General features: G+C 44.8%; 1 protein-coding gene across 1 annotated transcript; it reads left to right on the top strand.

The window, feature by feature from the left end:
• Positions 1–165: 165 nt before the first annotated feature.
• On the top strand, positions 166–22,933 carry abcb11a (ATP-binding cassette, sub-family B (MDR/TAP), member 11a). The gene is made up of 28 exons (XM_079733437.1): positions 166–271; positions 386–485; positions 607–619; positions 708–753; positions 867–1,108; positions 1,185–1,269; positions 1,366–1,499; positions 1,602–1,773; positions 1,878–2,002; positions 2,709–2,883; positions 3,592–3,705; positions 3,846–3,956; positions 5,995–6,120; positions 11,291–11,494; positions 15,663–15,833; positions 15,980–16,190; positions 16,449–16,518; positions 16,652–16,754; positions 16,972–17,136; positions 18,374–18,478; positions 19,100–19,261; positions 19,729–19,932; positions 20,663–20,904; positions 20,988–21,144; positions 21,239–21,436; positions 21,593–21,799; positions 21,940–22,086; positions 22,721–22,933. Exons 2-28 carry the CDS (start codon positions 443–445, stop codon positions 22,919–22,921), a joined length of 3,933 nt encoding a protein of 1,310 aa, XP_079589563.1. The 5' UTR covers positions 166–271; positions 386–442; the 3' UTR covers positions 22,922–22,933.
• The last annotated feature ends 1,738 nt before the right edge of the window (positions 22,934–24,671 follow it).

The raw sequence follows: 24,671 nt of genomic DNA, 5'->3' as shown, positions 1-24,671 counted from the left end.
TATATAGCCTCTTTAAGTATCCAAATATATCCATTGAAAGCAGCCTTGGCCATTAAACACTGTTTTCACTCTTCCAGCTGTAAATCAACTGCCATTCTTCATAATTAACTGGGTTCAATAAACACACCTTGGCAGAGAGGCGCTCCTTATCAGCTTAATGGAGGCCAAGATAATAGCAGAGCCATAGGTGACTGAGGAAATATTCCAGCCATTAGGGCTTGTGGATGCACGGCTCGGGCGTCAGACATTCGAGGAGAAGCGCAGAATAAATGTATGTATCCTTTCTCATTCAAAAATAAATTGTGTACTTTACTGGCTTTATAACGGAAACTAGCATAAACAAATACTATTAAGAAACAGGTCTTTCTTTACTACTGTTTGATAGGTATTTGAACAGTTGTAACTAGGACATTCTGTTATCTGTGTTGTCAAGAGAGCGAACATGAAGGAATCCTCTAACCTCTCAACAACAACAGAGAGTGAAGGTGAGCAGCTAAACAGTTAAATACAATCATATAAATATATAGATTTATATTTATATGTATATATATAATAACAGCTGTTCAATGTCAATCTAATGTTTGTATTTAATTTGGTTATTTCCAGAAAAGAACAATGGGTAAGTTTTGAGTCTGGCATGATGCTATCAATGTTAATCTTGAATTGTAAGATGATCTTCAGCCTTCTTTTATTTCATCATGCAACAGGACAAACAACCAAGAACAAGCAGCAAGTGTTGGATTCTTTGAGCTGGTAAACGCCTGCGAATGCTCTGTTCCTTATTGTTGACTATTCCTAAAACCTTACTTTGTCACTATGAAATGAACAATATGTAGCCGGTTTCTAAAAGATTCCTCTGCCTGTAGTTCCGGTTCGCCTCCTGGCAGGACTCAGTGATGATGGCAGTGGGGGGTCTGTGTGCCCTATTGCATGGCGCTGCCTCCCCGCTCATGCTGCTGGTTTATGGCATGATGACCGACACCTTCGTGGCCTACGAGCTGGAGGTCCAGGAGCTGGCCGACCCCAATAAGACATGCCAGAACAACACCATATGGTGGATCAACCAATCCATATACGTGACGCCAGAGAACACCACCATGGGCTGTGGGTGAGTTGAGAGCATTTTCTTATTGAAAAAAAAACACATTCCTGTATTTGTTCTACTTTGATGCCTCTTGTGCCAGGGTGGACATCGAGACACAGATGACCATGTTTGCATATTACTATATTGGAATTGGATTAGGTGTGCTGATCCTCAGCTATTTCCAAGTAAGTATTTCCTCTTTGGACACTATGGACTAACTATGGACAAATGAATCATTGATAAAAGTCATGACTCCTCATCACTCTGCTATTGGGATCCAGATCGCTCTCTGGGTTTCTGCTGCTGCAAGACAAGTCCAGAGAATCAGGAAAACTTACTTCAGAAAAGTCATGCGAATGGAGATCGGCTGGTTTGACTGCAACTCAGTGGGGGAACTGAACACAAGGATATCTGAGTGATTATTTACACACGTATATAAATATATAAATATATATATATAGGACTTTCTCGTTATGGGAATGTAAAACAACACACGTAACCTTTTGGTTCCTCTCAGTGACATCAACAAGATCAACAACGCCATCGCTGACCAGGTGTCCATCTTCATCGAGAGGATCTCCACCTTCGTGTTCGGCTTCATGGTGGGCTTCATCGGGGGCTGGAAGTTAACGATGGTGGTCATCGCTGTGAGCCCACTGATCGGCCTGGCTGCTGGGCTCATGGCCATGGTTAGAGAGCTTCCTTCATACTGTAACCAGACTAAACACTAGTTAACCCTAACCCTAACCCTAACCCTAACCCCCCCCCCCCCCCCCCCCCCCGCCCCCCGAAGGCGGTGGCCAGACTGACAGGCAGGGAGCTGGCGGCTTACGCTAAAGCCGGAGCCGTGGCCGACGAGGTCCTCTCAGCCATCAGGACCGTGGCGGCCTTCGGAGGGGAAGACAAGGAGGTGGAAAGGTATTGAGTCCAGTCAACCTACTGACTAACCCTAACCATAACCATGGAACAGGGTTAACCCAAACCTTAACTATAGAACAGGGTTAACCCTAACCCTAACCATGGAACAGGGTTAACCCAAACCTTAACTATAGAACAGGGTTAACCCTAACCCAACACAGACAAGGGTTAACCCTAACCCTAACCCTTAACCCAAACACTCCTTCCAGGGCAGGTCAGAAGTGTAATAGATGTGGTGGCCAATGGGCAGATATCATTTGGAATTGTATTGTAGTATTTGGTATTAGTATATGCTACACGTGAACCTCCTAAGATAGTGCCTTTTGATTGGTTCGCTATCTCAGGATTTTGGCCAATATCCCATGATTGAGATCTCAAACTGAGGATATTGTTTTCATCGCAAAATGTCGTCTCGTCACGCTAATAAAATCAATTAAACCACTAATAAAAACATATAAATCCCGGCAAAACATGTTATCTTGTGTTATCGTGTTCACGTGTAGTTTATACTAAAACAATTATTCACCTCAGGCTCCGTGAATAGTGGGGAATAGCCCCGTATGATATATAGTGTTAGCATAAAAAACTCAACAAAAATCTGTGTGTGTGTGTGTGTGTGTGTGTGTGTGTGTGTGTGTGTGTGTGTGTGTGTGTGTGCGTTTCTGTAACGTTCATGTAACGTGTAACATGGCTGTCTGTTGGGAAGGTATGACAGGAACCTGGAAGAGGCTCAGAGCTGGGGTGTGAAGAAAGGCAGCATCATCGGGGTTTTCCAGGGCTACTTGTGGTGCATCATCTTCCTCTGCTACGCCTTGGCCTTCTGGTACGGATCTAAGCTGGTCATCGAGACCAAGGAGCTGTCTCCTGGTACTCTCATCCAGGTAAACATCCAGACACTTTTTTAGCCCTAAAGACAACCCTTAGCAAGTGGGTCAGATTAGGGACTGGGTTAAGGTTAGCCCTAAAGATAACCCTTGGCAAGTAGGTTAGATCAGGGCTAAGGTTAAGGTTAGCCCTTAAGATAACCCTTAGCAAGTAGGTCAGATAAGGGACCGGGTTAAGGTTAGCCCTAAAGATAACCCTTTGCAAGTAGGTTAGATCAGGGCTAAGGTTAAGGTTAGCCCTTAAGATAACCCTTAGCAAGTAGGTCAGACCAGGTACCAGGTTAAGGTTAGCCCTATAGATAACCCTTAGCCAGTAGATTAGATCAGGGTTAAGGTTAGCCCTAAAGATAAGGGTAAAGGTTAGCCCTAAAGATAACCCTTAGCAAGTAGGTCAGGTCAGGGACCAGGTTAAGGTTAGCCCTATAGATAACCCTTAGCCAGTAGATTAGATCAGGGTTAAGGTTAGCCCTAAAGATAACCCTCAGATCACCCCTTTCCTCCAGCTCATCCTGTGGGGTCCCTAGTCACTCCAGGCCAGCTGAGAGATATCTGTCCTTTATATTTGCGATCTAACTTACTTGATCTGCATGATGGGTTTGGGCGCTACAGTTGAAGTGAGTTCAGTAGATATGAACCTATGAGCGATGCACTATGATGGGGGGGGTTGCCTATGAGTGATGCACTATGGTGGGGGGGCCCCTGCAGGTGTTTTTCGGAGTGTTGATGGCAGCCATGAACCTGGGTCAGGCCTCGCCCTGCTTGGAGGCCTTTGCTTGTGGTCGCGCTGCAGCCAGCACCATATTTGCAACCATAGACCGGGTAAAACCTTCTCTCTCTTCTGTCAATTATTGAGTTTAATCAAAGCCAATTTATTAATAATAATGATCATAATAATAATATACATAGGTTTTTGTGAATTAAATCGTATTACACTGCTGTTCCCGTGGTTACTTTCACAGGAACCGGAAATTGACTGTTTCTCAAAGGAGGGTCATAAGCTGGACAGAGTCACTGGTGACATTGAGTTCCATGATGTCAGCTTTCACTACCCATCTCGAAAGGACGTCACGGTAACTCTACGATGTCATTACTCTGGGTACCTGGCTGGAGGGAGGATTTGATGCCATGGGCTTAATCAGGCTTGGCGTACACACACGTACACTTAATAATGTGCACATATCTGGACTCGCTTCACCATCAGGGTTTAAAAAAGTATGCAGCTCAGACATTTGGTGGGAGCTTAGGTCTAAGATTTAAGGATATAGCCTGACCACGCCCACTCAGGGAAATACTAGACATATATATTATACATACCAATAGAGTATTAGACATGATATTATACATACCAATTGAATGTTAGGCGTTATATTATACATATGCCTAATACTCACCGTGGTCATAAAATATCCCAGGGCACAGAGTAGGGGATTCCCCATTGTCCTGGCTAAAACTGCCCAACCAGGCTCCTTCAATCTGGCCCCCTAATCATCCCCCTGTATAATTGGCTGATTCAGTAATTCCCTCACTCTCCACCTCAAGCTGGTGTGTGGTGGGCTTTCTGGCGCCAATTGGCTGCCGTGTATCACCCCAGTGGGTGCTACTCACTGGTGGTGGTAAGTGAGTTCCCCCCCTTCACTGTAAAGCGCTTTGGTGTCCAGAAAAGCACTGTATAAATTCAAAGTTTTTTCTTTATTTTCTTATACCAACCAGCACAGGTTCGTTCAAAAAATAAAATTAAAGAAAATGTTGTTTCCAATATCACATTTACCTTTAGGGGATATCCTAAAGCAGGGCTGCCCAGTCCGGGGCCCGCCCCTTACCCACTGTATATATTATTGTTTTCCGCCATCAGCGCTCGGAATCTGCGCTCGCTCTCATTGAATATTATTTATTGGTGCACTTCCATTCCTGACCCTAGAATAACTTTGTGATACATTGATGGTAGGGTGGCGCTGTTGAGCTCCTATCCTGTTCAGCCGCCTCCCACATATTTGACTAAATATACAGAAAAATTTAAATTTTGGCCCACGAGCCTCCCCACGATTACATTTTGGCCCTCCACTGGGAAGAATTTGGCCCCCCCTGTCCTAAGGGCTTAATGTGAAAACAGCTTAATGTGGCTAAATTACCTTAAAGAAAGATTAAGATGCAATTCATACCATTCACACTCCATCATAAGGGAATGCTATGATGAGAATAGCAAGTCTAAAGAAATGCAAATAATATGAAAAATAAATCATATTTAGGCGGAAACAAGAGCTTTATGAACCTTAATGACATTACATCAAAATTTGAAAATCCATCCTTTATACAGTAATTAGAGAATATAAGGAATGCTATGATGTTGATTTCAAGCCTAAATTAAAGGAATCAAAGAAATAAGGCTATCTCCCCTTTTAATAATTAATTGAACCGAATGGGCATAATGTAGCTTAATGGCCTTTAACTGAATCAAGAAACCTGAAAAGCATTTCAAGGACCCCTCAGGGTATGCCTCTACATACTCCAATAGGAAACAGAAACTGTTTATAGACAGTATTCTGAAATCGAATATATAGTTTATTGCCTCGGAACTAGGAAAAATTATTGTAAACTACTACTAACTATATAATGTGAGTAAAGGACCTAAAATCAACTCAGTATTAGTACTAGAGTGGCTAGTAATAGTAGTCAAGGTACAGTAACTCTATCATAGAATAGTGGCTAGTAGTAGTCAAGGTAACTCTTTATTAGCGTAGTGGCTAGAAGTCTGGGTAACTATGTATCTGTACAGTCTTACCCATTCTTGCTCCTTAATGACCTGTCTCTGTACTGTCTAACCCCCACCTGCTCCATAATGACCTTTCTCTGTACTGTATAACCCCTACCTGCTTCTTAATGACCTGTCTCTGTACTGTCTAACCCCTACTTGCTCCTTAATGACCTGTCTCTGTAGTGCCTAACCCTTACCTGCTCCTGAATGTCATGGTACTAAAATTATTTGGAGAACACTAGGGTGTCCTTCAAAAAGTTATTGAAGGAAACCCCTATGTCCTTAATTGGAGGAAACAAGTGTTCGGGTTAACCACTTTTGGAGTGAGATTTCCTTAATTATTTTTATATTTCCAGATTCTAGACCGTCTGAGCATGGTCATTAAAGCCGGGCAGAACACTGCCTTCGTTGGCCCTAGTGGCTCTGGGAAGAGCACGACTGTCCAGCTCATCCAACGCTTCTACAACCCCAAGGAAGGAAAGGTAAGAGTTGGGCAAATACAAGTTAAAGCCTCCAATACATAACAAACGACTGCTATGCCTTCATTTCTGGTCTCCAAAATGGCCCACAGTAAGCCACAACACCTCTAAGGGGTATTCCATCAACCAAGCTAAAGGCAAAGCCAGGCTTATTTTGCTTAACTACTTTCAGCTAGAGTTGCGTTCCATTAACGTGACTTAAGGGAATGTCCGCTAGTTATCCATTGGCAACTTATCCGACCAAACTAACCTGGTCGGTACCAGGCTAACTGTCAGGCTTACTTAATCTTTGTTTCAGAGAAGTTCCATTTATCGGCAACAAGTGTACCATCAGAAGGTCCCACCAAGCCTACTCCTCACGATTTTGTCCTAAATGTACATATATGAAGTACAAACAGCGTATATTTAGCTTAATACTACTTGTGCATTCAACAGATGTGATGTTTTTTATATTTTTTTATTTGTCAGATAGCCTCCCTGTATTTATTAATGTTTACGATGTTCTCTTTTTGAGTTATTATATGCTTGTACTCCTCTTAGACCTCCACAAGCAGCTTCTGTTCGCCCCTGGAAAAGATCCCGCTCTGTCCTTTTCGGACATTTGATCCATGATTCGGCCTTCACGGTTCTGGGCTGGTTACATATCTCGTGAGCATGCGTAATCCACAATAACATAAGCCTGGCTTGAGCTAACCTGAGCAAGGCGAAGCTGCCCTGCGTTGATGGAACGGCTTTAGCCTCAAGTGGAAGTTGGCGTTAGTTCTATCCGGGCTTAATCAACTAAGCACCGCCTTTGTTAGCGACTTTGATGGAATACCCCTCTGGTCTTCTTATAACCCAAGGTTATAAGTTATAAATAAATTATCACATTCATCTGATCTTCCCTTACGATCCGCAAGCTGCCCGCCCAATAAGCAGGCCGTCAAAATAATGTGTCTCTGTAGGCAGCCTATGCTCTGAGATCGTAAACAAAAAAAAATGGTACTACCAAACACTGAAAAATAAAATAAATAAGTGTTGTGTATTAACTGTTTAAGTTTGTCCCTCCTGGGACGCCGTCACGCCCTCTCTTATGCTACGTGCTGACGTTGTTGTATGTGCCTTCTCTGAGTTCAATACTAAAGCAGTGCACATCAAATGCTCACGGTCTCGTGTCCTAATTAGTTGTTGTACTGAGTATGATATCCTAGTATATCACAAAACTGGCTACGAGGTAATGCGTTCTCACGCTGTGTTATTCTCGGAGGAAAGTCCGAGGAGGGACGTCTTTTCGGCGGATGTACGGATGTACCAACGGGTGGCTGGCTGTTTGAGGCTACTAGCTGGCTACTGTAGGGTGAACCGAAACGGAGGACTGAGCTGCGGCGGGAAATAAGGAATCTCCGCAACAACGAGACCGGCAGTGAAGAGACACAGGAAGGAAAGTAAAATATTAAAAAATAATAATAATAATAATAATAATAATAAAAAGAATGGCGGCTCTGATTGGATATATCGGACCATTTGAGGAAAACACTGAACCGTGGAATTCGTACACCGAAAGGTTTGGATTTTTTGTGCTTGCTAACAAGATTGCAGATGATGTTGTGGTGCCCACATTTTTGAGTGTTATGGGATACAAAACATTCAACTTGCTGCGCAGTCTAGTACAACCTACCAAGCCAGGGGATTTGTCCTATGAGGAAACTGACAATATTGAGAAATCACTACTCCTCTAAGCCACTGGTGACCGCAGAGAGGTTCAGATTCCACAAAAGAAACCAAGAAGAGGGGGAATCAGTTTCACAGTTCGTAGCTCAACTGAAACGATTTTCAGAACATTGTGATTTTGGAGTTTTACTCAATGACGCCGTACGTGACTGATTGGTGTGTGGTCTACCAAATGAGGCTATCCAAAAAAGACTGTTGTCGGAGGCTAAACTGACACTGGATAGGGCTATAGAGATAAGTACATCAATGGAGATGGCTGCCCGAGAAGCACAGCAGCTGGGATTCTGATGATGAAGATACAGTGCACGTTTTAGCTGTTATAGACGAGGATGGATCCAGAGTCGCAGGAACTACTTACCGTGGTAACACACAAAGGCCTCTACAGATACCGGCGGCTCCCTTTTGGGATCACATCTCCTCCAGCACTGTTCCAAAGAGCAATGGACCAAATTCTGAGTGGGCTACCAGGGCCGCAGTGCTACCTGGATGACCTGCTTATCACAGGACCAGATGAACAGTCACACTTAAGGAACCTGGATGCTACATTACAAAGGTTGGAGGAATATGGTCTCAGGGTTAGGAAAAACAAGTGTGAGTTTTTCCAACCTTCCATTGAGTACCTGGAGCATGTAATCAATAGCACAGGACTTCGCAAGGCACCATCAAAGGTGAAGGCTATTGTGGATGCTCCATCCCCAATGAATGTGAGCCAGTTGAGATCATTTCTTGGCCTGCTGACATACTATGCAAAGTTTGTGCCTAACCTTTCAAATAGACTGAAGCCACTACATGAGCTCCTAAACAAAACCAAGACATGGAAGTGGACAGACAAATGTGAGGCAGCTTTCAAAGATGTGAAAAAAAACCTGTCTCAATCAGAGGCCCTCTTCTACTTTGACCCCACATTACGACTTCAACTAGCATGTGATGCCTCACCCTATGGCGTTGGTGCAGTGGTGTCACACATCATGCCATCAGTAGAAGAGAGACCGATTGCCTTTGCATCAAGGACACTGAGCAAGGCAGAATCTAATTATGCACAGATTGCGCGGGAAGCATTATCTATAGTGTTTGGAGTGAATAAATTTCATCAGTATCTTATCGGGAGAAAATTCACTCTACTGACGGACCACAGAACTCTCACCTCTATTTTTGGTCCTCACAGTGGCCTCCTGTCACTGGCAGCTAGCCGTATCCAGCCGTGGACCCTGCTACTGTCGGCCCACCAGTATGACATCAAGTACAGGAAGCCACACCTGCACGGCAATGCTGATGGACTCTCGAGGCTTCTGCTACGGGTCGCGCACGCTGACCCAACACAAGCAGAGATCTTCTACTTCAAAGATGTGACTGCTGCTCCGGTAACCTCAGCTCATGTAAAGAAACACACGCACACTGACCCGGTCATGTCTGAGGTTCTGGATATGGTCACTTGTGGGAGGGGAGGAGAGATGTCACCAAGGTTAAAACCTTACCTGGTGAGGAAAAACGAGCTGTCAGTCCAGTCTGGATGCCTGTTGTTGGGCTATCGGGTCATCATTCCGCCGCCATTGAGAGAAAAAGTGCTCGACGAGCTCCATTCAGGACACTGTGGTGTGGTGCGAATGAAAGAAATCGCACGAAGTTATTTCTGGTGGCCAGGCCTGGATGCAGCTATAGAGGAAAAAGCAAAGTCCTGCGGTGCCTGCCAGAAAGAGAGAAACCTCCCGCAGCTGGCTCCCTTACATCCATGGGACTGGCATGAAGAACCATGGCAAAGAGACTTTGCGGGACCACTAGAGAATCACATGTTTTTAATGGTAGTCGACGCTCACAGCAAATGGCCTGAGGTGGCTGTCATGAAGAGCACCTCCTCAGAGAAAACCATTGAAGAGCTAAGTTCTATCTTCAGTCACTTTGGATTACCACAACAGCTCGTAAGTGATAATGGCCCTCAGCTAGTGTCTGAAAAGTTCAGGATATTTATGGAAGAGAATGGGATTCAACATATCAAGTCTGCGCCTTATCACCCTGCTACAAACAGGCTTGCAGAGAGATTTGTACAGACAATGAAGCAGGCTCTAAGGTCCTCTCAAAGTACCCAGTCCCTAAACCGGCGCCTCAGTGCATTCCTGTTGTCATACTGGAACACACCTCATGCTACGACAAAAGTGTCCCCTGCCTCAGCTATGTTCAAGAGACAACTCTGCAGCCGACTCAACCTACTGAGACCTAAAAAGACAAAAGAGGCTGTACACCTTAACCAGAGAGCTGAAGTAAAGCGATGAGGCAAAGCTTCAGAGTTTAACACCTGGAGACCGGTTTCTCACCCGGAACTACACCAAAGGTGTGAAGTGGATACCGGCGACAGTTGTGGCACAAACAGGTCCTGTGTCATATACAGTGGAAACCAATGACCAACTTGTTTGGAAAAGACACCTCGGTCAACTGCTCCACACTACTGGTCGCCTTGACGGCTCACCTGAGCCCATTGTTCCGGAGCTGGTGGCCTGCCCTGAACCGTTTCCATCAACCGAACCCCTGCAACAACCTTCGGAGATGAACTCTGTTCCAGACAGACCTACTCTGGTGCTGACCCCAGACAACCTGTCCCCGAAAACTGGGCCCATGGCGTCCTCACCTCAAGAAAATGTGATAGACTTACCTACAAGTCATACTTACCCCAAAAGAAACAGACAACCTCCTGATAGACTGTCATTGTAGTTTAGAGACTAACACATTGAGGCAGAATAATCCCCAGGGTTCAGTCTGGGAATTGAAGTTGTCTACCCACTTTCCCTAGTTCAGGCTTTGGTTCTGTAATAATAATTTATTGAACGTTACTTTGGAAATGCAGATACTTTGTTTTAGAGAGAATACTGAGACAGTAAAATGTTTTTGATTTTGTAAGGTTACCTCAGAAGTAAAGGGGGAGGGATGTGTTGTGTATTGACTGTTTAAGTTTGTCCCTCCTGGGACGCGGTCACGTAGTACCATTTTTTTTTTTAGGTTGTTGTACGTGCCTTCTCTGAGTTCAATACTAAAGCAGTACATATCAAATGCTCACTGTCTCGTGTCCTTATTAGTTGTTGTACTGAGTATGATATCCTAGTATACGACAAATAGTATTCCAACCAATCACTGACAAGGGGTGGGTGTTGCAGGGTTTTGCGCTGCACTCTTGATAGTTTTTACTGGATGCACGAGACACGAAGGGATGGGCGAGCTGGCTCTGTTTGTTTGGGATATCGCACAGAAGTGACATCGCTGATACAACCTTTAAGGCCCTTCATTGGTTATATTATTCATTTGATTAGTAATATAACTTTATATTTTATTATATTTTTATTTTATTATTTATTGTTGTTGTTGTGTTTGTTCCCTTATAGAACACTTTTTTAGATTTTTTGCACAAAATTACTGTTTCAATAAAGTTTGATCCATGAAAAAACACGAGGCCAACGTTGGACTGATGTGATGTCAGGTGACCCTGGATGGCCATGACGTTCGGGGTCTGAACATCCAGTGGCTTCGCTCACTGATCGGCGTGGTGGAGCAGGAGCCCACGTTGTTCGCTACCACCATCGCTGAGAACATCCGCCTGGGCCAGCCGGAGGTCTCCATGGAAGACATCACCGCTGCAGCTAGAGAGGCCAACGCCTACGACTTCATCATGGGCCTGCCACAGGTAGAAGACCACCACAGGATCCCTAACCCTAACCCTAACCATAACCCACCACAGGAACCCTAACCCTACAGTAGATGAGCCAGCTGAAACGAAATCTGGAATCTGTCTAATACAGACTAGTTGTTAGCGGGATAGTCCAGTGGTTAGTCTAGTGGTTAGCAGGCTAGTCTAGTGGTTAGTCTAGTGGTTAGTCTAGTGGTTAGCAGGCTAGTCTAGTGGTTAGTCTAGTGGTTAGTCTAGTGGTTAGCAGGCTAGTCTAGTGGTTAGTCTAGTGGTTAGCAGGCTAGTCTAGTGGTTAGCAGGCTAGTCGAGTGGTTAGTCTAGTGGTTAGCAGGCTAGTCTGGTGGTTAGTCTAGTGGTTAACGGGATAGTCTATTGGTTAGTCTCGTGGTAAGTCTAGTGGATAGCAGGCTAGTCTAGTGGTTATTCTAGTTGCTAGTCTAATGGTTAGTCTAGTGGTTAGCAGGCTAATCTAGTGGTTAGTCTAGTGGTTAGCAGGCTAGTCTAGTGGCTAGCAGGCTAGTCTAGTGGTTGGTTTAGTGGTTAGCAGGCTAGTCTAGTGGTTAGTCTAGTTGCTTCGTCTAGTGGTTAGTCTAGTTGCTAGTCTAGTGGTTAGCAGGCTAGTCTAGTAGTTAGTCTAGTGGTTAGCAGGCTAGTCTAGTGGTTAGCAGGATAGTCTATTGGTTAGTCTAGTGGTTAGCAGGCTTGTCTAGTGGTTAGACTAGTGGTTAGGGGGATAGTCTATTGGTTAGTCTAGTGGTTAGTCTACTGTTAGCAGGCTAGTCTAGTGGTTGGTCTAGTGGTTAGCAGGCTAGTGTAGTGGTTAGTCTAGTGGTTAGCAGGCTAGTCTAGTGGTTAGCAGGCTAGTCTAGTGGTTAGTCTAGTTGCTAGTCTAGTGGTTAGTCTAGTGGTTAGCAGGCTAGTCTAGTGGTTAGCAGGCTAGTCTAGTGGTTAGCAGGCTAGTCTAGTGGTTAGTCTAGTGGTTAGCAGGCTAGTCTAGTGGTTAGTCTAGTGGTTAGCAGGCTAGTCTATTGGTTAGTCTAGTGGTTAGCAGGCTTGTCTAGTGGTTAGGGGGATAGTCTATTGGTTAGTCTAGTTGTTACTCTAGTGCAGTGGTCGGCAAATAGGGGCCCGCGGGCCAATTTTGGCCCGCCATCTATTCTGTCTGGCCCACGAGATGACGTTAATTTGATGTAAAAAAAAAAAAAAAAAACTAATTAATTTAAAAAAATATATTTTCAACCCCATATTTAAAAAAAAAAAAAAAAAAGGCATACAGCAATCCCTTCAATTCCGAAACATTTATTGAGGTATAGATGATAGTCCTAAAGTGACAAAACAGGTGGAACATCTGTGCAGTTATCCATGACGCACAGGTCGGAACGGTATTGGCACGCGAGTGCGCGTAATCTTGTGCAAAAAAAACCCAAAAGTGTCCCGTCTCCCTCCTCCAGTGGGCAAGGTAAAAAATAGTCTACGTTTCGTTAAATTAACAACATAAGGTCTGCTCAAATGTGAAATGGCCCAATTTAAATAAAACTTAAAGAAAGTGAAAGATGAATGCACATTGTCCGCGTGGGAGAAGGATCTGCGCTGCTCCTGAATAAAGACAGAAAAAAGGGAATTTACAATTTAAATAAGATCAAACAATATAACTGGGCATTTTTTTTAGGCCTACTATTTAAAAAGGCCAGTAGGCTACTCACTTAATGGGAAAAGTGGCTCCTCCCTTCGGTCACAATTTTGTGGATGTCGGGCGAGAGGGATGTCACTTTTATTCTCAAGCAGTTCTCCAAGCTTGCATTGGTCAGACGGTTCCTCTCGTGTGTCTTGATTGCAATCATTGACGAAAAGCTGGACTCACACGTGTAGGTAGATGGAAACATCGTCAGCACATAAAGGGCAAGTTTCTTGATACCCATGTACTCTTCTGAGCATCCGATCCAGAAATCCTCCACGGAATGCGCACTAAACGCATCACGGATGAGGGAGCTTGACTGGAAATCGATGAGCTCCAACTGAAGCGTTGCCTCGTCCAACGAGCTCATGGTTGTTTTGGCCAGTGAGGAGAATTCCTCGCTTCGCGTGGACAATGGGTCGCGGACAAAGCCAACAATTTCCCTTGGGACAAAGTAGTCTCAGAACCGCGACTGAAAATTGTCCCGTAGCTTGTCAAGGAATTCAGTCATAATTCCTGTCACTCGCCCCCCTCCCTGTGATTTTAATGTTGCAAAGTGCAAGAGCCTTCCACTTACTAGATCAGACTGGAACAACTCCAGCTTCCTTGTAAACGAATCCATCTTCTCGATCAGGTCCACAATGGTTTTCCCTCTCCCTTGTAGTTGCAGGTTCAGCTGGTTAAGATGGCCAAAAATATCAGTTAAAAACGCGATGTTTGAGATGGACATTTCACCTTCTAGAAAGGCCAGGTGATCGTCTGAAGCACGCATCTTGCTCATTCGCAGGAAGGTTTTCACTTGATCTAGTAGCGCACAGAAGCGCTGCAGTGCCTTTCCTTTACTTAACCAGCGCACGTCATTGTGAAGTAGCAGATCTTCGTAGCAGGCCTCTGACTCAGCAACAAGTTGGCGAAAAAGACGGTGCTGTGTGCTTGATGCACCCCGGACAAAATTAATGACTCTCATCACTTTATCCATGACACTCTTCAGCTCGCCACTGAGTCTGGCGCACAGGACACTCTGGTGAATTAGGCAATGTAGTGCGTGCATTTGTGGTGCTATCTCCTTCAATCGGGCCACCAGACCTCTGTGGCAACCAACCATGGCAGGTGCACCGTCTGTCACGATGAGGTTTATTTTCTCAAATGGTAGTGCATGTTGTTTAATCAATTCCTCCACTTTGGCAAACATAACATCCCCAGTGGTGTTCCCTTCTAATGGAATTAGAGCCAACAACTCCTCCCTGAACTCCTTCCCATCAAAATACCGCACGTATATGCACATCTGACTGATATCAGTGTTGTCTGTACTCTCGTCAATGGCAACGGAAAAGTAGTTGGCCTGACTCAGGCCACTCATAATTGATCCGCGCACATCATCAGATAGGCTCTCTATGCGTTGGGAAGCTGACCTCGCTGAGAGCGGCATTTGTTTCACTGAGGCAATCACTCCATCCATTGACTTATCTGTAGCCAGCTCCTCCAAAACAGCCACCATCACTTCCTTAAAAACCTCTGCGTCCGTAAATGGTTTGTTGTGACGGGTAAGAACCCATGCTGCTTTAAGGGACGCACTTGTAACCCTCTGCTGCTCGGTGAATGACCTGACAAGTATTTTGTTGCTGTGTGCATATCCAGCCGCCAATGCTTTAATTTTATTCGTTCGCACCTCTGTCCCAGGAGGATATGCGTTTTTGAACTGGCCATGTTTTATCTCATGGTGTCTTCTGATGTTATATTCTTTGTAAACGGCAACAGCCTCGTTGCAAATGAGACATGTAGGCTTGGCATTAATAAATGCAGGCAGGATAAACGCATACCTCTGCTTCCATTCTTCTTTGTAGGTCCTGCATTCTGAATCAATTTTTCTTTTCAAGGCTTTCGACAACGACATTTTGCATCGATAACTAGCATAGCAATGTTCAGCTAATCATTTTTACACGTCATCTAAAAGAATATTTGTATACGGCAGGTTGCTAGGCAATCGCCTGTTTCATGAGCGACGACACGAGATGCAGCAGGCGGCATAAAAACAGCGAACATAAGCAAATAAACGTTTTAATGGAATTAAATTAAATGCGTTTTAAAAGTTAGATGATGTTTATTTTATTTTAATATAATAAAATAAATAATAATTTAAATAGTAGACCCCCCCCCCCCCAAAAAAAAAAAGCTATGGCCCGCGATGCCATTGTCTGAAAAAAAATTGGCCCGCGTCCAAACGTAATTGCCGACCCCTGCTCTAGTGGTTAGCAGGCTAGTCTAGTGGTTAGTCTATTGGTTAGTCTAGTGGTTTGCAGGCTAGTCTCGTGGTTAAACTAGTGGTTAGCAGGGCCGGGTTTAGGTTCAAGGTTAAAGCCCAAGCGCCATTGAGATAGATGCCTAATCCCTTTACTTCATGGTTTACGTTTTACATTACATTATGAATACATTATTATTTACATCAATATTTACATTATCTGTCGTGTTTCACTGAACGTCATATTTCAGAAGTTCGACACCCTGGTTGGGGAAGGGGGGGGGCAGATGAGCGGGGGGCAGAAGCAGAGGATCGCCATTGCCCGGGCGCTGGTCCGGAAGCCCCGCATCCTGCTGCTGGACATGGCAACCTCCGCCCTGGACAACCACAGCGAGGCGGTGGTCCAGAAGGCCCTCGATACGGTCAGGACCCCTGGAGGGCAGGAGGGCAGTAGATAGGACCAGGACCCCTACATAAGGGCAGTAGGGTACATCTGAAGAACCAGGACTCCTGGAGGGCAGTAGGGCTATGAAAGAGTCCCAGAGAATATGACCTCTGATGTCCACAGGCACGTCGAGGACGGACCACCATCTCCATCGCCCACCGCCTGTCCACTGTCAGGAGTGCAGACGTCATCATTGGGTTCGAGCACGGCCGAGTGGTGGAGCACGGGACCCACAGCCAGCTCCTAGAGAGACAGGGGGTCTACTTCACCCTGGTCACCCTGCAGGATCAGGAGCCCGATGCGGCCCCACACAAAGCACCTGCTGGTACGCAAGGTGGGAGGCAGGACAGGGGAGAGATTTGACTCCCAGCACAAAAAATCTGGGTTTGAACCCAATGTCCTCAGTATCAACCTTTAGGCCTCCCTGAGAATGAACCCAGCGCATTAATATATTTATTTATTTCAAATCTCTTCACATAGATTCATGTCATCTGTCATCCATTGTTATGAATAAATAGTAAATATAAATAGGCACGCACAATTATTTATTTTGAGTGTTTGAAAGGGTCTTCTTTTTATGTGCCTTTTCTAGAATCAATTGAGACCGGATTTGATTCTAGGGAAAGGGGATTTAGCTGTGGAAGTTATAATACTAGTTCAAGGTATTTTTCCATTATCACATATCACCAGTCGCATAAGAAAGTCTCATGGAATAATGGAAATGATGAACACTAATATTTAACTACTAACTAACTGACAAACTACTAACAACTATTATTAATATACCTCCCTCAGGAGCTCCGTTCGTCTTCGGTCTCATACCCAGTTGTCCAACAACTCCATCCCTGATGCGATCAGCGGCAGCCTCCAGGTGCAGCCCAGCTGCCTGATGGAGGAGGTCAAGTACCTTTGTGTTCATTTTGCCACCAAAACCTCAAATGGTCTCAACTTCAGCTTTACTTCAGGGCCAGGTTTCTGATCCCAGCCCAAAGGTTTTCTGTTTGATCCCTTATTTCGGCAGTCTTCTTGTAAGCGTCCCTGAGCCTGATGGCCCCTGACCCCTAACTGCTCATTCATGGCTCTTGAATGCGTTCTTCTCTACTCTGTGTGAGCAGCCCGGTGAGGAGGCCCCAAAGCAGCAGGTGGAGCCGGCCCCCGTGCTGCGGGTCCTCAGGTACAACCGTCCCGAGTGGCCCTACATGCTGCTGGGGTCCCTGGGGGCCGCGGTCAACGGCTCCGTCAACCCCATCTACGCTATACTCTTCAGTCAGATCCTGGGGGTCAGCATGTGTATTTCAATCCTTTGTACCTTTTGCCATAGCTACCAGGGCTAGCATAGGACCAGGGCTAGCATAGGACCGCTACCAGGGCTAGCATAGGACCGCTACCAGGGCTAGCATACGACCGCTACCAGGGCTAGCATACGACCGCTACCACGGCTAGCATAGGACCGCCACCACGGCTAGCATAGGACTGCTACCAGGGCTAGCATATGACTGCTACCAGGGCTAGCATACGACTGCTACCAGGGTTAGCATACGACTGCTACCAGGGCTAGCATACGACCACTACCAGGGCTAGCATAGGACTGCTACCAGAGCTAGCATAGGACAGCTACCAGGGCTAGCATAGGACCGCTACCAGGGCTAGCATAGGACCGCTACGAGGAGTAGCACAGGACCGCTACCAGGGCTAGCACAGGACCGCTACCAGGGCTAGCATAGGACCGCTACGAGGGCAAGCATACGACATCTACGAGGGCTAGCAAAGGACCTCAGCAACTCTACAAGGATGAGCATATGACCGCTATGAGGGTTAGCATAGGACCTCAGCAACTCTACAAGGGTTAGCATACGACCACTATGAGGGTTAGCATAGGATCACTGTGAGGGTATGCATTGGACCACAAGGTTGCTACAAGGGTTAGCACGAGACCTCATGGTCGCTACATGAGGTCTCGTGTATAGAATCACAGGGTCACTAGAAGGGTTCACTTAGGACCGCTAGTTTGCTACGAGGGTTAGCATAGGACTGCAGGTTTGCTGTAGGGGTTAGCTTAGGAACGCAGGTTTACTACAAGGGTTAGCATAGGACCACAGGTTCGCTAAGGGGGTTAGCTTAGGACCGTAACCGCTAACAGTTTTGTATATTGTAATATAAAAAGATGAAACACTCTCTTTTACAAAGTTAGGGTAGTAAAGGTTATGGTAACTGTTTCCTTTTCAATTTCCATTTGATTAATAATTTGTACATTAACACAGGGTCACCGATTCAACGAAATGTGTTAAAAATAAATCACACAGCACAGGAGATGGTTGTGGTATTTACAATGGTATAGTAAGGTGGTACATAGTAGTCAAAGCTTTTTACAAAAGTATAGTAGTAAGAGGTAAGTTAGGTAAATCCCTTAACAATCAAAACAAGATGAAGAGCAAACAAGAAACAAGAGCAAGTAAAACCTGGAGGGAACACTAGCTCTTATCCCAGTTGCATCAACTATCTCTCTTCATTTCGCAGACGTTCGCCATACGAGACCTGATCCAACAGCGGGAGCAGATCGATGGAATATGCGTCCTGTTCTGCATTGTGGCGTTAGTCAGCTTCTTCTCCCAGTTTTTACAGGTTAGCCCAACTTTCAACTTTTAAACCTACTGTACTAGCCACACAAAAACGTCAAATGGAACATATGTTTAGATATTCCACATGCACATGCAAATGACCCAACCCACATATCCCTCTCTTCTAGTTGAGTGTGCCACATCGATGTATGCCTGCATTCAGCTTTAGACTCAAAGTGGAATGTACCTATCTGACCCATTTACCCATCTAACACCTGGAATGGAAATGTCGATCAACTCACTTAAAAAGCCAATGATTGGCAAACCAAAGGTGTAATATTTCCAAACGCCCTCGCATGGTGTGTGGGAGAGTGTTATGGTTAGGTCTGACCCTAACTAGGGCTAAACCTAGGGTAAGGGTTAGGGCTAACCCTAACTCTAACCCTAATCCACCAGGGGTTAGGGTTAACCCTAACTCTAACCCTTACTAGGGCTAACCCTAGGGTTAGGGTTAGGGTTAATCCTAACTCTAACCCTAACTAGGGCTAACCCTAGGGTTACGATTAGGGCTATCCCTAACTCTAACCCTAACCCACCAGGGTTTAGGGTTAGGGCTAACCCTAACTCTGCACTACCCACCGGGGGTTAGGGCAGGGCTAACCCTAACTCTACCCTAATCCACCAGGGGTACGCCTTCGCTAAGTCCGGGGAGCTCCTGACCAGGCGCCTGAGGAGGGCCGGGTTCCAGGCCATGCTGAGGCAGGAGGTGGGCTGGTTCGATGACCCCAGGAATAGCCCTGGTGCCCTGACCACCCGGCTTGCCACTGACGCCTCCATGGTGCAGGGGGTGAGCTGCTGTTGTTCACTCATTAGTCTCAACCACAGAGAAGAACACATTCATAGTCTACACATGGAGCATTTCTGGCTGCATAGTTGCTCCCTAAGAATCATTCTACTTGGATTCATTATGTAGCAGTTTTATGTTTGCACTGTGAGCTGGTTCAATAGTGACCAAGTTCAAATACAGGGATTAAAGAGGATTATCCCAATACAATTCTTGCTTGCGTTGCAAAGGTGAGTATGTGAGTATTGAAAGCCTGATATATGTTTTTTAATAAAGAAATTGGTAGAAAAGTCCATAAAATCCAGATAAAAATGTTCTGAAGCCTTCTCCCTATTGACAGATGTATGTATCAAAACATAAACCAATTCTATGTTTTTTAGATTTCCAATACTACTGTGTACAAATATCAAGGGTACACTTTCACATAGAGTTTGTTAGATGTGCGAAATGTTGAGGTTTTATTTCTGCAGGCAACAGGATCTCAGATTGGCATGATCGTGAATTCATTGACCAACATCGGGGCGTCCTTCATCATCGCCTTCTACTTCAGCTGGAAGTTGACCTTAGTGGTCATGTGCTTCCTGCCTCTCATCGGCCTGTCTGGGGTCTTCCAGGCCAAGATGTTGACCGGCTTCGCAACCGAGGACAAGAAGGCAATGGAGGCCGCGGGTCAGGTGGGCAAGGCGTGCCATGATATATGACTATATATCATGATATATGAATATAAATTGTGTGCTATTAATATATATCATGCTGTATGAGTTTATAACTTAATATATGAGTACTTATACCATGCTCGATACTCGTATAGCATGATATATACACTTCATCTCGTCACACTCGTACTATATATCATGATGATATATAGTACGAGTGTATATGATGATGATATATGAGTGTATATATCATGATATATGAATATATATCATGCTAAATGAATATATATATAGCATGTTTATATGAGGGTAAATATGATACATGACTAAATATCATGGTATATGAGTTTATATATCATTACATTTGCAAAGACATTTAGGGCATTTAGCAGACACTTTTATCTAAAGCGACTTACAATAAGTACATTTGTCAGAAGAAGGTGAAACAGTATTATTACTGTCGATACATATCATGATGTATGAATGTATATATCAAGATATATGAGTGTATATATCACAATGCATGGGTGTATATACCAAGATATAGGAGTTTATATAACACAATGTATGGGTGTATATATCAAGATAAAGGAGTGTATATATCATGATGTATGAGTGTATAGATCATGATGTATGAGTGCATTTATCATGATACATAAGTGTATATCACGGGATATGGTATTCTGTGGTATAATCATACACCAGAATATAGTTAATCAAGCAGCATATGAATAAAATGAACATGAAGGTGTCTGGCGAGGCGCTGTCCAACATCCGGACCATCGCAGGCTTGTCTCAGGAAAGCTCCTTTGTGGCGTCGTACGAGCAGCAGCTGGAGGCACCGTACCACTCCGCCCTGAGGAAGGCCAACGTCTACGGCGTCTGCTTCGGATTCGCCCAGTGTGTTATCTTCATGGCGTACGCTGCGTCCTTCAGATACGGGGGCTATTTGGTCACCGCTGAAGGCCTGCACTACATCGTGGTGTTCAGGTCAGTGTTGAATGCATATATCGGTTTGTTGTTAGGCTGAACCAAACCAACGTCTAGCGCTCAGCCCTCTCTTCTCTGTGCAGGGTGATTTCAGCCGTGGTGATCAGCGGCACCGCCCTGGGAAAGGCTTCCTCCTTCACTCCAGATTACGCCAAAGCTAAGATCGCCGCTGGCCAGTTTTTCAAACTACTTGACCGGGTTCCCACCATAAGCACTAGCCCCTCCCATGGGGAGAAGTGGGTAGGTGACCCTCAACAATCAAACACAAGTGACTTAAGGCTGTCAACATTGAAACGTCATTCGCTATTGGTTTACACCCGTCTCCCATATCTAGGACAACTTTAAAGGGGAGGTGGAGTTCCGAGACTGTAAGTTCACCTATCCCACTCGGCCAGATGTCCAGGTCCTGAACGGACTGGTGGTGTCCGTTAAGCCTGGTCAGACTCTGGCCTTTGTGGGCAGCAGTGGCTGTGGGAAAAGCACAAGCGTTCAGCTGCTGGAGAGGTTCTATGACCCAAACGAAGGCCAAGTGGTTTGTTGACTCGTACTTCAAGAAATCCTTTTTATTGTGATTTTGATTGTGTTCAGCCTCAACCTCGCTTTGGATGAATGACAAAAACTATGCTGAATTTGGTAAATGAGTAAACTCATAAACACAAACTAGTATGAACACTGATTTAATTTCCAGTTGATAGATGGCCGGCCCTCCCGGAGTGTCAATGTGGCGTTTCTCAGAGCCCAGATGGGCGTGGTGTCCCAGGAGCCTGTGTTGTTTGACTGCAGCATAGCGGAGAACATCCAGTATGGAGATAACCTGCGCAAAGCTAGCATGGAAGAGATTGTCAAAGCTTCAAAGAAAGCTTTTCTCCATGACTTTGTGATGACTCTTCCAGATGTAAGTCATCGATTTCCAAGCAACACACATATACATCAATCCCTATGAATTCCCGTCCTTTCAAGAGAATATACTCTCAGTCCAAACCGAGGTCTGCTGTTTCTAATGACATCTCAAATGGTCTCACCCTGAATGGGCAGAAATATGAGACTCAGGTGGGTGCGCAGGGGTCCCAGCTCTCCAGAGGACAGAAGCAACGTATCGCCATCGCCAGAGCCATCCTCAGGAACCCAAAGATCCTCCTACTGGATGAGGCCACATCTGCTCTGGACACAGAGAGCGAGAAGGTACCCAGGCTCGCTTCACCTACCAGGTTAAGACGTTAAAGTTGCTGGAGGTTTACTTCTAGAGTTGTAAAAGAGAGAGCAGAAGGGAGACAGTATTTTAAGCTGACCAAACAAAAGGCCCCTCTCTCCCTCTCTCTCCCCACCCTCCATCCATATCTCCGCTATTCATTCACATGTGATTGACGGGCAAGATGGATTACCTGAGCCAATCAGGGAAGAGATGCCCTGATTGGTCAGAAATGACCCTGGGTCCGGTCTTAAATTGAAACGGTCTCATACAGAGGCGGTACTGTCCACTAGCACCGGCCGTTCTCCCATCTCACTCACTGGTAGCCCACGGTTGGCTAGGCCAACTAATTCTAACCAAACTCTAGCTGTTCAATCTTACCTGCTCCTTTTAATAATACTAGTGCGTGTGTGTGTGTGTATATATATATATATATATATAGCTTTTAGATATAATAGCTCTTATATCTTACCTACAGCCCCTTTCAAGTATTACTACAAGTAGCATATGATGTCATGGTATCCCTGTTGCTGCATTAAAGCATCATTACATCATGAAGTCTACCTACCACATCAGGTTAGAGGAAGTGTGTGATACGATTAATAATAACAAGCTGGGGTCTCTTAGACTGTGCAGGATGCTTTGGACCAGGCTAGGAGAGGCCGGACATGCCTGGTCATCGCCCACAGGCTGTCCACCATCCAGGCTGCTGACATCATCGCTGTCATGGCCCAGGGTGTGATCATAGAGAAGGGCACCCATGATGACCTCATGGCCAGGAAGGGGGCTTATTACAGTCTGGTCACCACCGGAGCTCCCATCAGCTAAACCATGGCTAACCCTGACCGACAGTCACACGGTAGAGTGGTTATAGCCTCGTCACATTCTAACTTGAAATGTCAATGTTTACTATATGTGTCACAGATCTCACTTTTAATTTGTATTTACTGCTAATGAAGACATTTATATATAAAGTATAGAAACAAAATGATCAAAGAAGACTCTGTTTCAATACATCATTCTATTGTGTTTGAGTGTGTTAATGAACTGATGTCCGCTGAGCCTGATTGGGTCTGGAGACAAACTGAGTGTAAACATGATTGATTACAAGGCCTGAAGGTCCACTGGTAGCCTAGCAACCCACACAAACAAGCATCTGTGCATTTACACACACACACACACACACACACACACACACACACACACACACACACACACCTAGAAAGTGGTCTGAAAGATAACATTGTGTTATGTGAAGTTAACTGTTTCTTTAAAGAAATGCTAAAGAAAGATAAATGAATGGGCTACATGTTTATGAAATTTCATATGGAGTGTTAATAATTATATAATAATATGTGATTGTGTTTCAACTTGTAATCAAGTATGAATACTATTTTCTACTGATGGAGTTGGAGAACCTGCTATATACACTCTGTTCTACTGATGGAGTTGGAGAACCTGCTATATACACTCTGTTCTACTGATGGAGTTGGAGAACCTGCTATATACACTCTATGTTCTACTGATGGAGTTGGAGAACCTGCTATATACACTCTGTTCTACTGATGGAGTTGGAGAACCTGCTATATACACTCTGTTCTACTGATGGAGTTGGAGAACCTGCTATATACACTCTGTTCTACTGATGGATTTGGAGAACCTGCTATATACACTCTGTTCTACTGATGGTGTTGGAGAACCTGCTATATACACTCTGTTCTACTGATGGGATGGAGTTGGAGAACCTGCTATATACACTCTGTTCTACTGATGGGATGGAGTTGGAGAACCTGCTATATACACTCTGTTCTACTGATGGAGTTGGAGAACCTGCTATATACACTCTATGTTCTACTCTCGATTGTGTTTCCTCTTACTCCAGTTGAGGAGCCTTAGAAGCCGGTTCTCCGTGGAGCTGGGCTGGTTACCCTGGTTACCCGGTAACCGTTTACCGGGTAACCTGATAGCCTGGTTACCCGGTAACCTGGTTACCCTGGTTACCTGGTTACCCTGGTGACCTAGTTACCTGGTGACCTGGTTACCCTGGTTACCTGGTGACCTGGTGACCTGGTGACCCGCCCTCTCAGGCATCTTTGAAGCCTCTTTGATTTGCGAACCGATACAAACAACAAAACCTGAACAACATCAACTTAAACAATATAGTTGGAGCCAGAAGGAACATCCAGAATAATACTTTAACTGATAAAAATCCAAAAATTGTATGCAGCTTTCCAATAAATACCGGTAGTTTCATTCATGAACCCAACTGTAAATAACCAGCACCATAAAGAGTTCACAGTAAGATAGACATTAAGCATTCCACAGGCCATGATTTTCTTACTTACAAATGAGTCTTTAGATACCAGGAATCGTGTTCACACATTAAAGCGAGTGATTTAAAATCTATTAATATAATTAGTGAATATAGCACCATGATGTTGCTATATTCACCACAAGGTGGCAGGCATTCCTAACAATAAAAAAACATTACATTTTTGTTACGTTGTGGGTGTTGTATGGTGTTTGTTTCTATTTGTATTAAACCAAAAATATAATACAATGTCGTTTATGATCTCAA

Source organism: Pollachius pollachius (assembly GCF_949987615.1).
Source record: "Pollachius pollachius genome assembly, chromosome: 3".
Taxonomy (NCBI): Eukaryota; Metazoa; Chordata; class Actinopteri; order Gadiformes; family Gadidae; genus Pollachius; species Pollachius pollachius.
This window is presented reverse-complemented; position numbering and strand designations above follow the sequence as displayed.

Excerpts from the sequence above, each read along its gene's own strand:
- abcb11a (XM_079733437.1), top strand. The coding sequence starts at position 443 with ATGAAGGAATCCTCTAACCTCTCAACAACAACAGAGAGTGAAG. Across the intron at positions 1,500-1,601 it reads CTGAACACAAGGATATCTGA|TGACATCAACAAGATCAACA; the intron begins GTGATTATTTAC and ends GGTTCCTCTCAG. Across the intron at positions 17,137-18,373 it reads TCTTCAGTCAGATCCTGGGG|ACGTTCGCCATACGAGACCT; the intron begins GTCAGCATGTGT and ends TTCATTTCGCAG.